At 45.2% G+C, this 14938-nt stretch overlaps 1 protein-coding gene across 2 annotated transcripts in view; it reads left to right on the top strand.

Moving 5' to 3' along the window:
* SOBP (sine oculis binding protein homolog) overlaps positions 1 to 14938 on the top strand; it is a 120709-nt gene that overhangs the window by 58525 nt on the left and 47246 nt on the right. The window contains exon 5 of one of the 2 annotated variants that reach the window (XM_054196313.1): positions 7014 to 7109. The exons of the other annotated variant lie outside the window; for it this stretch is intronic. Coding sequence (XP_054052288.1) covers positions 7014 to 7109 — 96 coding nt within the window. The remainder of the gene's footprint in view (positions 1 to 7013; positions 7110 to 14938) is intronic. 2 annotated transcript variants of the gene reach the window in all.

Here is a 14938-nt window from a genome sequence, read left to right as displayed (position 1 = left end):
ACCATTCGGAGACACAGCCTGTGGAAGACAAGCATTATTCAAAAAAAGAAAAGATCCATAGATAACCGTTTATCAGATTTTCAGGCACATTTGTTTGGATTTTTTAGTGTGCTTCAGTTATGCAAGAAAATGAATGTGACATTCCTCAGTTGCTTTGATGAGGATAATTTCAGAAACACTGCCCTATCATTCCACAGATTGGCACCTTCTCCTTCTTTGTCATAATGCATTTTCTCTGGGGCGGCTTTTCTCAGCAAAACTGCCTGTTTCCCAGGAGTTTTTACACCTGTTCAGAAAGGGACAATGAGGAGGTGTGGGTTGGGCTTGGTTAGAATAGCAGGTTCAACCTAGTGGCTATTTATTTTTAAAGAAGTCAGGGAGTATTTCTTCTCTTAGCACAATGGAGAAGATTGCAGGATATTCCAAATGATGTATTTTCTCTGGTTTTAATCACACTAGCCACATTGCTGGCTCCTGAAAACATTTCTACACCAAACCTTCTCCTAAACATGTGGACTCAAAATGCTTTTCTAATCCAGTCTGCCATTAGTGGTGTTCTGTTCAGATTTTGTATTCACTTTTGACAGCTGTAGAAATGAAATAGCAACTAAAATGTGAACACAGGCTAGAGTTTGGGTCTAGATTCATCACTGTCTATAATGGACATACCACGGTAAAGCATAAGCAGGTCTTACCAAGAGATACACCAACTGTAGGGTCCCTTGTCTTGCCAAGGATGCCTGCAGGGAGTTGAACCTCAGGCTCTACTTAGGGACGGCATCTTTGCAGGGGCATCTTTGCTCCTTCTCGGTGACCGTGTAACTTCACTCTCTGTGAAAGGGACTCCTCAGCTGTGGAGTCTGTACTGTAATACATAGGTGCCAGGAGCAGCTGAGTGCCGGGGAGAGATTTCAAGGAAGGCTGGGGATACACCCCAGGCAACAAAATGGCACAAACCTGTCTCCAGCGGTACACCCTCCGCTCAGGACCTGGGAAGAGCTGCGTGCCCAGTCCTGAGGTTTTGCCTGCCGTGTTGATGTTGTTCCACTTGTTTCCATGCACTGGTGACTTCTTCCAGGGTAGACAAGATCTCAATTCCTATCTTAAATAATGGGTGGAGATGCGCGCGTGTGTGTGTTTGTTCATATGTTCGCGTGTGTCTTGGGGTGGCGTGTGTGGGGAGACACGAGAGGAGGCAGCAAAAGAAGTCAGCAAAAGTCCTTTTGCTTTTTCTCTGCATACTTAATAAAGAAGTTATAAGAGGGCATATTCACAATTTCGTTTTAACTTTGTAGATCACCTCCAGTAGACAGATTGTCTCGTGGACCACTTCCCCTCCCCTTGGCGATCAAATAACATTCCTGTGGTGACTACAGCAGTTGCTTACATGGAAAAATAACATTGAGAAAGTATTTAATGTATTTTTAGCTGTGTTTAAATGCATTTTAGCAGCTGGAAACAAGGGGAGTTAGTAGCACGTGACGTGCAAGATCTCCGTAGACCACCACTGAGTGTGCAGAGAGCCACTGCAGGCAGAGAGACCCCAAGCTGGGAGACATTGGGTAGGGTGGTCACCTCTAATCTGGGGTGGCCAGAGGAGGTCAGGCAAAAGGGATAACCTTGATTCTAGTAGGATGTAAATGATAACAATGTGATAAACAAACAGTGGGATTTTAGGTCCTTTTTTTTTCCACTGATCTGAGTTTTGTGAGATTTTACGAAACATTATTTTGACATGTTTCAAAATACCTCGGACTTTTTTGAAAAGCTTGAGAAGATTTTAGAGGCTTGGAGTGGCAAAATATTACAACTGTAGAGATTAGTGAGTAGAGTGCAGCTGAGAGAGGCAACAAGGCTCATAAATTCCGTTTATTCCATCACGCGGCAAATCAGGAAAATCCTGAAATCCTCCAGAAGAGCAAACCTCTTGTCAAACATTCAAATATTAATGGGAGCTTTCCCTGAGGGAAGACTTTCCCCAAGCCGAGGGCTCGCTCATTCACTCCTATAACTGCACGGTTGTTGAACCAGGGATGTCCTCTCCGACCGTCGTCCCTGGCCCTGCTCCACTCCCAGTATGGAGCCACAACCTGGCACCCTCATGTCAGGCTCCCTCACCGCCCCAGCAAGTACATTCATATTTCTGGGAAGAATATACTGAACAGATGGAAGTTTAGTACTATTTTTACCGTGGCTGGTGCAGTGAATGTAGAGAGCATGATAATTGATTATCTGGGACAACAGAAATGCACAGGAACTAGAATTTCAAGGATTAGGGTCTCCCCGAGGATTTCCTTCGAGTTTAAGTGAAGGGAGAGATAACCTTTGTGGTGGAAACGGAAACATGGCTTTCAGTTCCCATCTGCGGCCAGCCTCCGGAGACAATAGTATTAAGGGTGATGTGAACTTCCCCTGTTCATCGCCACGGGACGGGAGCCTCGCCGCAGTTATCTGCGCTTCTATAGCAACGCTGCTCAACTTCTCGCAGCTTTTTTTTTTTCTCCCGCCAGAGACATTCAACTAATGTCTGCGTTTAACATGTCTGGGGGGTAACAGTCCCGTGTTTCATCTGTTTGAAAGGACATTTATGAAAATTAGGTGGCAATTTTATCCTGAGTAAGCAGGCTAATATTCTGTCACTCTGCATTACTCAAGTGGCCATTGCTCTTAGAAAATAGATGTTAGGTGTTTTCAGTTAAGTGGCATTAAACTTTTGTGGACCGAGCAGCAGGGTTTCATTGTGAATGCATTGTCCCGTTTTAGTGGAAGCTTTGCATTAAGAAGTTCCATCTTAATAAATTATTCTGTTCAGCCTACCTTGTGACTTATACTGTCATACAATCCTGCCCTTAATATTAGAACGTAAGCACAGATTTCCTTCCTCTCCCAAGGCTAAGGCGACATAAAAAGACTTACACCGAAACTAAGAAATCCTCTGTCTGGATCAAGATAATTTTTCTCTGAGAATAAGGAGAAACAAATATCCATGCTCTTTGGAGAGGAGGAAATTCTGCTGTGGATTGTTCTTCCTCCCATCACGTTAAAAAAAGGAATCTTGACTTAATATATAGTCGGTTTCCAAACTGTTGGCATCTCTCACAAATATAGGCTGGCTGGCGTATGAACAACCGAAGATGGTTGTCATCATGCACTTATTAATGAGTACGCATATCTCTGAACATCAAATGCTGTGCTGTTTTCAGAGAGCTCCTTTCAGATCCCTGTTCTTTTTTTTTTATTTTTTTTCCCTTACCCTCCTGCCATTTTCCTTCAAAGCTCGGAGGTAGAAAGCAGAGAGGAAAGGGACCTGGGAAAGGAGATGTTCTCATCCGTCCAGCTTCCCCATGTCAGGAGCTACTCTGTGCATGTCATTCCTGACAGATGTTTGCCTAATCTGCTCTTAAAAAACTCCAGTGATGGGGCTTTGACAGTGTCCTTAGGCAATCTGCTCCAGCGCTTTGCTGTACCCATCATTAAGAAGGGTTTCCTGATATCTAACCTGCAATTAAAGGCCACGATTTCCTGTGCAACCCGTCATCAGGCTGACCTTACAGCCAAGCCAGCTCCACCAAGTCGACTGCAGTTTCCTCGCTAGACCTTCCTTGCCAGTGCTGCTCCTTGGGTAACGTCCTCTCTTCTGCCAGGAGTAGCCGGGGCCGTGTGAGCGATGCCAGTTTTGTCCAGTGTCCAGCCCTCGGCATCCCACGGGCCAGCGATGGGCAGGTTTCCCTCTCGGAGCCCGTGCAGCTGACGGGAAGGCGGCTGCCTGCCAGCGGAGGCTATTGAATTCGGAGATTCAGTAAATCCCAGGAGAGGCGCTGCCACAGTGAAGTTGCAGCAGTTTTGCGCTGATAAAAAACCGTCAGCGCTCACCATGGTCCCAGGCCTCAGAACAGGAGCTGAAACCTTTTTTGTCCTGGAACAAAATGTGCTGGTGAGAGCAGTTGTACCATATATTGCATATATGCAATCAATGGCATCTAGCATTTTGGGCATATATTTTATTTTTTTTTATGAGAGCATTTCTCTAACCATTTCAGCAGTTGAAAAGCATTTTAAAAAAATCAGAGAGATCCCAGGTTTGGCTTGGGCTTTTTTCAGTTGCTTCCTTTTAATCAATAAGCAGACAAAATACATCCCATGGCAGCCCAGGCCTGATGGAAGAAGCTGTAGCTGCCAGCCTGCTGCGAGCGAGGTCGAGATGGTGAGGAGCTGAGGCAGCCGCTTGCTGGCCTGCGGCGGCAATTGAGAGCGAGATACAGTCGGTGTAGATACAGGCATATCACGATATTACCACGGCAAGATAAACTCTGAGCCACTTCTTTAACACGCTTAGAACAGTGCTGAACATTTACAAGAGTGTTTCCTTCTGCAAATTATTTGCAACTGGAAGATGGTAGTGATGAATTAATGTAAAGCAACTGGAGAATTAGCCCTGGCTGCTGAGAATAGGTATTTTTTACAATGGAAACCAGCTAGCTAAACTAGGAATACTTTTGCTGCCTGAGTAAATTATAGTAGTATGTAGCTAAACTGGTTTTGAGACTAGGAAATTTTAGTGACATCCAAAGTTAAATAAAATAAGGTTCGGACCAGTAGGGGGGGGAGCACGTTGCCATCAGCAGGGGTGAATAACCTTTGCGTAACTGGCAGTTTTAGTAAGCAGTCAAGGTCGGTGGGGTTTGTCTCTCTGTTTTGACACACGCAGTACAAACACCCTGCTATCCATTTCATTTTACAAGGTGTGTGCGTGCACCAAGATAATGCTCCCGAGGGTCACCAGCAGGTTACAATGTGCCAGCCGTCACGTGCACAACATCTAGAATAGTGCCAAGATACGATTTCAGGGGTCTGGGGGGCACCGATAGCATTCAGAGCCCTACACAACACCTGTGCCTCACGCAACATCTCGCCAGCTCTCTGTCACTGAGCATCCCGTTGGCACCTGTGGTCCCGAGCTTGACAGGTCCGTTTCTATTTGTGCAAGGCATTTTTAAGGGCACTCGCCCCCCAGTTGTCTTCTAGATGACCTGGAAGAGCTTCGTCGAGTTGCCCATATTCCTTCACGGAGGAGAGGAAAGGACAAAGTTTTCAAAATGAGAATTGGGGTGTTTTTTTTATAAAAAACACGGTCAAACTCGAAACTTTGTATTCCACAGAGCATGGGAGGTAGATTTACTGTGTGAGAGGGGTTTCAGTTTCAAACTAATTAGAAGAATGCATTTAAACCTTTGTCAGTATAAAAGTGATTTCAGGTGCTCAGGAATGCTCTGCCTCTTCCTTGTGGTTTGGAGGAAAAATTTTAAACATTTTCCACCCTGCAGCTATTGAGGGCAGTGAAAGAAAATTCCTATAAGCTGCTAGGAAACGTAGAGAATAAATTCGTTTCCCACTTCCCGCTTCTTGTAATAATCATCAATTGTAGGTGCTACTCAAAACATACCTTTGGACAAACTTTGCACTTTTAAAAATGATATTTTTTTTGTCAGGCAGAGTTTGTTCCTGCCCCGTGGCTGACAAGCAGAGGCCCAAGTCGAAGCCCGATGGAGTCAATGGTCTTTCAATGAGATGCAACCCCTTCACATTTTCCTAAAAAACCCCCTGTGCCATTAACTCACAGCTCCCCTTTCCTACCCCGTCTCTCCCCGGGGAGAGGCAGAAGAAGCCTATTTGAAGGCAAACAAGCCGTAGAGCCTACAAGGTGTAAATATCTTTCATAAATGCCAACGCTGAAAAAGCCTGGGTGCCGGGAGTGTGACACACGACGACAGGCAGTTCACGCCGCGCAAGGAGGGGGGGACACACACGATATGGCAGCGCTGCTGCAGCCGTCGAGACACGAGTGCATTGCACTTGGGCATCCCTGGACCCCCTCTGCCCTGGGGAATGGGGACGTGGGGAAGCTGGAGGGATGGGGAGCAGGACTAACTGCTCCTCGCCCCATTCCGCCGGCTCCCCTCGCCCCCATTCCGGTCCTCCCCCCCTGCCTCCCTTTCTGCCCTCCTCCTCTCCCCGGCTTCTTCTTCGGGCAAGGGGCTGATTTAAATAGGTTGGCCGGGAGCCAGGAGCTCATCATTTTAATGCAGTGTAAAATGGAATGTGCATAATTATATGCAAGCCATATGTGAGGGAGACAGCTCAGCTGTGAATTTCGGGAGGCTGCGAGAGGGAGAGAGCGAACAGTCAGGGATCAGACGAGATGGAGCGGAACGGAGTGCAAGTGTCACCCAAATGAACAGTGTAATGAGTGTATTGCTGACACTCCTCCTTTCACCTGCTTCTCCCTTTTGCTTTAACTCGAAAGCAGAAAATGCTGTAGATGAGAAGGGAAAAATACTATATGCAAGCAGGATTGCTAATGGGCTCTGGTAATGTCTCCATTTAAACTTCAGCTTTCTTAATTAACAGCGTAGTTCCAAATAACTGGTAACTTTTAATGCATCTTTGTCATTAAATATTTTGACCGCATTTGACTGAAGGATCATTGTTCTCGCTAGATGATTGCTCCTTTCAAAGCTTCACTTAAACATGGAGGGGGAATCCATTTATCTATAATAGTATTACATGTAAATTATGAGTATGCAAACTTACTTATTTTTTTTGGCCTTGCTGTTAAACTTAAAATACGAGTACGTTATCTAGGGATTGCTTAATCATGTCAAAAAGTTTAAACGAGTACGTATGTAATGTAATCCTGAAAAATGCAATGAAGTAAATTGAAACCCTGAGTTACTCACAGTTTCCAGCTCAAATATTTTGTTTTGGGTTTGTCTTTTGTTGTTCTAATTATTACACCACAATGAATTTGCATGTTCAACCTAAGCTATGTAAGAAAACAGCATCCCAAGTTCTCGTATCTAAAAGGTGTACTGAGCATTTAAAGAAACTTTTTAATAATGTTGTATTTTGGGATTCCCGTCTGTTTTAATGATCTGAGCTGTTATGCTTTTAGCTATTTTTTTTTCCTTCCATTATTTGTAAGTCCCTAAATAGGCCATTATATTTCCCTTCAGGCTAGAGATGAAGATGGACATGCTGAAAATTTTCCCCAGCAGCACTATGCTAAGGAAACTCCAAGACTTGCCTTCAAGAATAACTGCGAACTACTTGTAAGAATAACATACTTACAACAAGTCTAGATTGTTACTTTAGCACAGTGAAAACCGTTTTTTTTTTTTGAAAGGCTTTTGTTCATTATGACATACATTATGAAATATGATAGGTTTTTTTTTTTCCTGTTTAGCGTTCTAATGCTAGTTCTGCTATCCGTGAACAATTTAAGATCTCAAACTGCTTGAAAAATCTCTCATATTTGATGACAGCACGTGAATGGCCTTGTCGTACTACCTTGTCTCGCACGGTAAATCAGGGAGAGCCATGCAGGGAGCGGTTGGTGATGCACGAAAAGTCCCCTGTCCCCTCCCCCCTCTCTGAGGCGCCCCAAAACTCACTCTCCCACCCACCTTTTAGCTCTGCCTTGTTTTTGGGCGGTGGCGGCGCGTTTTGTTCTGCTGACACGCAGTGCTCCCTTTGGAGCTCGCCTGTTCCTCCCCTTCCTAGCTGCATGCAGGCGGGAGCATCCTCTCCTCTCCTCTCCACTCCACTCCTCTCCTCCACTCCTCTCCTCTCCTCCACTCCTCTCCTCTGCTGCGGGGAAAGAGCGAAAGCCAGGAAAGCACATACAGGGAGCCTGGAGTGTTTACAAGCCATGAGAGAGATGATGTCAGCTGTGAAAGGATCTCTGTTCCAAGGCAGGGTTAATTCGCTGTTCATTTTAGCATTTGCAGCTAGGCAAGATTAAAAGCAAGCAGGAATGCCTATTATATTTCTATTAAATGAATCTGTTGGGACCTAATGTTCTTGATTAGCTTGCGAAAACGAGTGCTCCACGATGAGTTTTTCTGTTTGCCTAAAGTAAACAGAGAATGAATTGTAGTACATTTAAGAGAGATTCACGGATGGCTTTCCAAAAGGGAGTTTTAGATGAACTGGGAGATCTCTCCCTCGCATTTGCCTTTCTTCTCGGTCGTACTTAAGTAAAATGTGTCGTTTGGCTAAATGGAAATATTTGTGGAGAGTCAGAACACGGGGTTGTATTTTGCAACAACAACTTTTTTTTTTTCCTCATTATAACTGTAGAAGAGGCGGGTGGCGATGGAGGAGCAAGCTGCATTTCCTCTGCACTGAAACCCGTGTCTGCCTCCCCCGTAGAGGATGCAGGGCCAAAGGCCAATCTTGGTGTCCCGGGTGCAACATCCAGCAAAGTCGAGCTGATGAGCTGACGTAACCCAGTGCCGAAGCCGGTCCCCAGGTTCAGGCAGTTGATCAGAGAAGCCCAGACTGGAGGGCAGCAGCCCAGAGGTGGTGGCCAGTCCCTGGAGTGCAGAGCATCTTGGCCACGCCTGCACTAGTGGGCCCACAGGCTCTCCTACCCTCTGGTGTCCCTTGTGCTGAGCCAACCCCTGGTTAGGTAATGACAATGCTTTTTAGATCCCTAGGAGTCACTCGGAAGGGTCAGTTTGTTCCCAGTATAATTCTCCCCAGGCAAAAGCGATGTGACCCCTAAGATCTGATCTTGCTTCCTCTTAAACTCCTTGCAAAGTTCCCGTTGGTTTCAGGGTTACATCCTAAGGGGAGGAAACCAGACAAACATAAAAAGTGATTCCCCAGTGCAGTCACAATTCTTGTGCCAAATAAGTTAAACTGTTTCTTCAAGGCCATGTTTAATTACTGTGCCGCTGGTCAATCAGGCCTGACGAACCATCACAGCACACCAGGATGCCCCCAAAGTCAATAGGTGTTGGAGGAGTTCAGGACTAGAGTTGGGAGACAATATGATATAAAATAAGTTATGTATTATTTCGATTTAAAATCTGCTTTATTTTTAGTGCAAGCAATCAATGAACCAGTTGACGCCCTTTGTGCTATTAAAATAAAGCATTCATTTAATGCCCAGTTAATTATTCCTCTATTAATATGTGTTTAAGTTTTTGCTTTATTATATCACTCCTGTGCCTGGCAAAAGCTCAAGTCATCCAAGTTAGTCTTTCATGTGCTTTTTTGGACAAGTTTCAGTTCTTGTTTAAGGAAGTAATAAAAGCAATTTGTTAGACTTTTATTTTTCCTATGCTATTGGAAACAAAATTGGCAGGGAGGTAATCTGTACTCAATTTGTATGTGAAAAAAAAAAAAAGTGGTCAAATAATGAATATGTACCTAAAATATCTTTAAAGATGTATTTTAGGAACTTTCAGTGAAAATATGATGTTGAGCCTAGGCTTTGGTGGTGGGGAAACGAGTGTTGTTTGTCAAAGACGCTACGTGTTTCACAGAGGTCGTGGTTTTCCTTCTGTATTTTTACTTTTTGGGAAACAATGCTATATTAAAATGTGCTCAAGGGTAAAGGGAATTTCACAGGAACTGGCCATTAAGACAGCATCTTTCTCCTAAAGGCTAGTCAGTATTCCTACGTTTGTGCTAGGAATTGTCTCCTTGAGAGGGGAGAAGGGAAAAAAATATGAAAGAAAGGAGTGGGGACGGCTGCTTCTTCTGAAAAAATATTTTCCCCATAGTAAAAAATTACCCAGAGTCTAATAGTGCAAGTCAGATGCTGGCTGAGCGAAAAGCTGAGATTTTTTTTAAATGAAGGAGAAACTGAAACTTGTTTATGCTTTTGAGAATTGGGAAATCCTTGGAGTTTTCTCAGCGCGGTTGAAAGTAAGTACGGTAATAGCCTGTCAGGTGGAACTGCAGGCTTCAGCTCAAAAGTGCTTTCTTTGCTTTAGGGTTCAGCTGCCATTTTCCAGCAAGGTTTGTTCCGGCAAGTGCAGGCTCCTCTGCTGGGGAAATGCTCGTGCTGGGAGGGTGCTGCCAGGCGGGATGCAGGGGCTGGCTCTGCGTGCCAGGGCTCTCCCGCAAGAGCCGGGCTACACCGCCTGAATCTTAACGTCACAGATCACTGGCACGCACGGCGAGCTTTAACTCCTTGGCATTTGGAGACATTTGAAAGCATAGTAACATAGAATATTACGAATTGTATGCTTTCTTCACGGAATCACAGAATCACAGAATGGTTCGGGTTGGAAGAGACCTTAAAGATCGTCTAGTTCCAACCCCCCTTACTCCTCAGAAGAGGAGATAATTTGGGTAGTGAGGTACAACTCAGCTATTTGGAGGGGTTTTTTTGAGAGAGTGAGCTTGATAGGAAATAGAAGGAAGAAAGACGTATCATTTAGTCAAAAGAACCCCCTGAAGCGCTTACGGCAGTTCTGCGCATTAAGAAAAGCAGTGACAATTAAAGATTTTGGTTGGTATAGAAAGCCATTGTGCAGTTACGAGATTAGGTTCCTGGGTATTCGCTTCCCATGCTAAATCCAGATACGTTGTGTCATGCTGTTTGTTGTAGAGCACAGAAAACAAAGCGGTTAAGATGCTCTAGTCAATGAGGACATCAAATTTTTCTTGTGAACTTTTCAGTATTTTCGAGAGCCATGTTTTCTTAAGTTTAGCTACCCATGATAAATACTGGGAACTACATAAAAGAAGTTTATTTTTAAAGAGCTGGGCTAGCATGCTCTCTTGGCCAGCCGTGCACCCTTCTCCCGTAGGCACTGCCTCAGGATTTTAATTTCTTATTCCACAAGTGGCTGGAAGCTTTTCTTTCAGGCACATCTCTTTGTTTCCAGAAGGAAAAGGCAGAATCTAGTCCTCTGGAAGCTGATTGTCAAGGAGCAGTACAGTCCAGCTAAGAGTGGATGGGGGGAGAGAGATGGGATTAACTGCGGAGAAAGGGTAGGCTGGAGTGAAAAGGCCAGTGAAAAGCCCACAGCCTCAGCTCTAGCCAGCTGAAATTCCTAAGCCATTGCCTAGAGAAAGGAAAAATCCATCTGGCACCTACCCAGGTTAGTCAGGGTAGGAAGGGCCATGCTTGGATGCCTTTTAACAAAAGTGGGAAAGAAAAACCAACAGTTCGTCCTTCCCTGCCCCCAGTTCCCCAGAATATTGAGTCAAGGTTTCAGATTGGCATGCTGCTGTATGAGCAAAGGAGGGTTTGATGGGTTAAGGAAATTAAACGCCAGGTTGCTTTCCAGATCATTTGTTTATGAAGATGATCTGAGTACCGCCCACTGCTATGGGATTATATGTAAAGCAAACAAATAACCAAACAAAACGTAAACACCCTGGGAAAAAAAAATCATTTCCAGTCCCACACCCAGCTGTGATCCACGGTTTTCCTGCAGTAAGATCATGACCTTTTTCTCTTTGAAATCAGAAAGTCTGCTCTTAGTACTTCTGCTCTGGGAGGATAAATTTCTGAGTCCAGTATGAGATGAATTATAAGGTAGTCCTGGTGCTTGGAAGCTGTTATGTAAAAGACACAAAATAAAACATGCTTGTTACCGGATTTAATGCAAACTCACCTACGGCCAGTTATCTTTAATCACTAACAAAAAGAGGCAGAGAAAGCTCTGAAAACACATCTGCAGCTGAAACATGAAATGCAAAACGTTCTCCTACAAGCAAAAGGCCTTTGGGGAGGCTGTGGCAAGGCTGAGAGGAGCCAGAGCTACAGCTGATGCTTCGCTTGGAGTCCTCTCACTTTGCTCTGCTGTTCCAGCACCAGAGGCAGGGTCAGGAAGCACGGCACATGTGGGGCATCCGCCCAGGGCAGCAAGGATGCAGGCAGGTTAACCTCAGTGTTACAGTACCGGAACGGGGGAAAGATTTCATACCTACAAGACTGATTTTAAAAAGCACTGAGAATATTTGTGATCAAACAAGGCCAGTAAGTTTTGTAGTCGTGGTCAAGTTAATGGAAATGTGCATGTTGGTATCCTTCAGAGGCCATGAGAGTTTTGGTTTCAAAAAGTGAGGTTTGAATTCTTTTTTTTAAGGTACCTGACCTGTTTCCTGTGCCCCGGTGTCAAGCAAAACCGCTCCCTGTTAGTGCTTCAGCATTAAAAGAAAATACCTCTCAGTCCATTTGTAATCACAGTGCCTTCAAAGGAGGACTGAATTAGGGGAAGACAGATAGCATTGCTCATCCCCTCTCTTGCCTTTACACCCTTTTCATCTTCCATGCTGCCTCCTTATTCTTAGCAGAGAGGACAGAGAAAGCAAAGGCTCTTCCCCCTGTACCTCTCCTTGGCTCTTCCTTCACCCTGTTAGGTGCAAACTGGCAGAGGGAGAGCGCTCCCTTCATCCTGGCCCAGGCTTCAGGACACCAGAAAGCTGAAGCGGGACTGCCACCCAGCAGCTCTGAGGGATGCAGGGTCACATCTAGCCTTTAAGGTGCCAACCTTGTGGTCAGGAGGTGATTTTGCCACCTTGGAGAGGCGGGAGGGGAGAGGGGTGTAAGACCTGTGACACCCTGTGGAGCTCCAGGTTGTAGAGCTACTGATACCAAGCCTGCCGAGAGTTAAAACCTCCACAAGCGGTCCCTGCCACTCTTCCAGCATCACTCAACGTTTGCTGCGTCTTACCGCTGGTGCCATTTTTTGGTGGTTTACCGATAGATTTCATCAGTTTCTTGCTCAGTTTGCCACCGCAATCTGAGAGCAACTGGTCCTGCTCCATCAGCTGCACTGTGGCATACACAGTGATTTGAGCAAATGGCCGTGCAAAACCCATAACAGCCGAGGGAGAGCCCGCCGTTGGTTTCAGGGACTTTGGATCAGGCACAGAGAGCTGTCAGAATGGCAGTTATGGCTCTGGAACAAAAAATATTGAGAAAAGCAATTGTAGCAGTGAATTGATACTGATGTTCTTAAAACCTCAGTAATCTTGGCCACATGAAATTCAACCTTTCCTGTGACTGAAATAACAGTGAGGCTTAGGTCATATTGTAGACTGTAACGTTTCATTTTCAAAAACTAAATTGTTCATGAGTTATAGCAAAATTATTTTAAAAAAGAACCTCCCCAAAAACCCCACCAAAAAAACCCAACTTTGATTCTGTTTCATTTCAAGCAAGGGCAACAAACCAGGCAAAATTACTGTAAAGTTTTTTATTTGCTGCCAGGCTGAACGAAGGGCTATGCGGTGTTCACCTTACACACACTCCTAAAGACTGTCGAAGTCCACGGGGGCTGGGTGAACGCACTGAAAAAAGGCAGCACTGAGCCCACGGGCAGATTTGCAGCCCCGGGGTGGGGAGGGGAGCCCCAAAACCCAGCTCTGGCTGACCCTACCTGCACCCTGATAGGCATCTCGCCGGGATAACGCAGGACCAAATACAGAGCTGCGGCCTGCCAGCCGCCCCGCGATATGCTGTCCCCGGGAAACGACAGGCTCTATGCCTGGCTACACAGATCTATTTACTGTTTTAGAACAAATGCATCCACTGTCTTGCCCGGTCTTTCTTGCCCTGCTTTTTAAATGTTACGTTTTTCTACCCTGTAATGGAAATGAAGGCTGTTGCTCCCGTGGGCTGGACCTCTGACGTTTGGGTCCTATTGCTGGGGCTGCAGCAGACCTTCTCGGGAGTCTTGAGAGATCTCCTTGGTCTTTCAGGCCTTCTGTTCCCCTTCCCGCGTCCTGTACCACCATCCTGCTGAAGAAATACGCTTTTTCTTTTTCTTGACTCACACCGTGTTTAGGACTCCACAACCTCTGATCCAAAGCCCAGTGAAATCAATAGGATCCCTCCCATTAGCTTTAAGTGGTCTCTGAATGACAGACACCCTATGTTCTGCAGACACGAAAAGACAAATGACTGCTTTGAGACATCTTCCCCCTCTCTGACCAAAAATTGCTGTAGGCCAGCTAACGGCTAATTTGAAGTGTAGAAAACATGATCTTTATTAATAATATTTAAGCTGAAGGCTGCAATCAGCGGCCAGCTGTAGGAACTTATAGAAAATACAACCCTGTCATAGCAAGCCTGAGATAGCAGCTCTACTAGAAGTAAGACCCAAACCTCACTCCTTTCATACTCGGGGTTAGCGAGTGACCGTGACCTACAGCATTAAGGCGGTTGAGGGATTCCCCACGCCTCCCGCAGAGGTGGGCAGGGGAGTGCCATTGACCCTTAAGAGCAGCAAGGAGGGTTAAGTCTCTGCCAGTAGCCAGCGACACATAAATTACAAGGCATAAAATCCCCAGGAGCATGAAGAGCGGGGAGAAGGAAGGGAAGGAGATGGGGATAAAGGGAACGAAGCTCCCCAATGGCCAGGGATGAGTCTTCCCGCCCAAGCAGGCTGGTACCCCCAGCAGCTCTGGTACCCCCAGCAGCTCTACGTAATCCCCACTTTTCGGTCCGGTGAAGCGAATTAAGGAAGACGATTCAGGGAGCTAAAGAGATGGAATAAAAGGTGTGACAGTGAGAGGGGTGGGCAGCACAGGAAGATGGTCAATGGGAAGGCGGCAGATTTGGGAAAAGACCATGGCTACTGACGGTGGGTGTTGGGCCTCCCAGAGCCAAGAGCGACTCATATCCCCTTTCCCACAGCACTTGCCTCGTGTACGCTAGAAATAGCACGCAACTTCGCCCCAGTGTCTCTAGTTGAGCATTTTCCTTCATACCAATACCGGCACATTATTTTAGGATGTGACACTTGACACTTCGTGAGCACAAGCCTGTCTTTCCTCAGAAGGAGGCATGTTTTCTAATTTTTAACACCAACATTATTATTATTATTATTTCAAAAGAGAAGCAAAACGCATGTGTTAAAAAGGAAAATAATTAAAATCCCATTACAGCTCCAGTTCTGTCAACTTCCTTCCCAGAAGAAGCATTAAATTTTTTATTAATAAATGTGCAATTACTAGTGACCCCTGAATAATTTCTCCAACCTTAATTTCTCCTCACTGCAATACTGTGTTGTATTACTCTATTTTTACTCTTTGCTTTCCTCATTTGATGTGTTTACTGAAGTTATAATTTTCATATTAAACATGTTCTTGTTGAAAAATTGCTTTTTCAAAAATGGTTTTAAAA

Source organism: Rissa tridactyla, chromosome 3 (genome assembly GCF_028500815.1).
Source record: "Rissa tridactyla isolate bRisTri1 chromosome 3, bRisTri1.patW.cur.20221130, whole genome shotgun sequence".
Classification (NCBI taxonomy): domain Eukaryota; kingdom Metazoa; phylum Chordata; class Aves; order Charadriiformes; family Laridae; genus Rissa; species Rissa tridactyla.
This window is presented reverse-complemented; position numbering and strand designations above follow the sequence as displayed.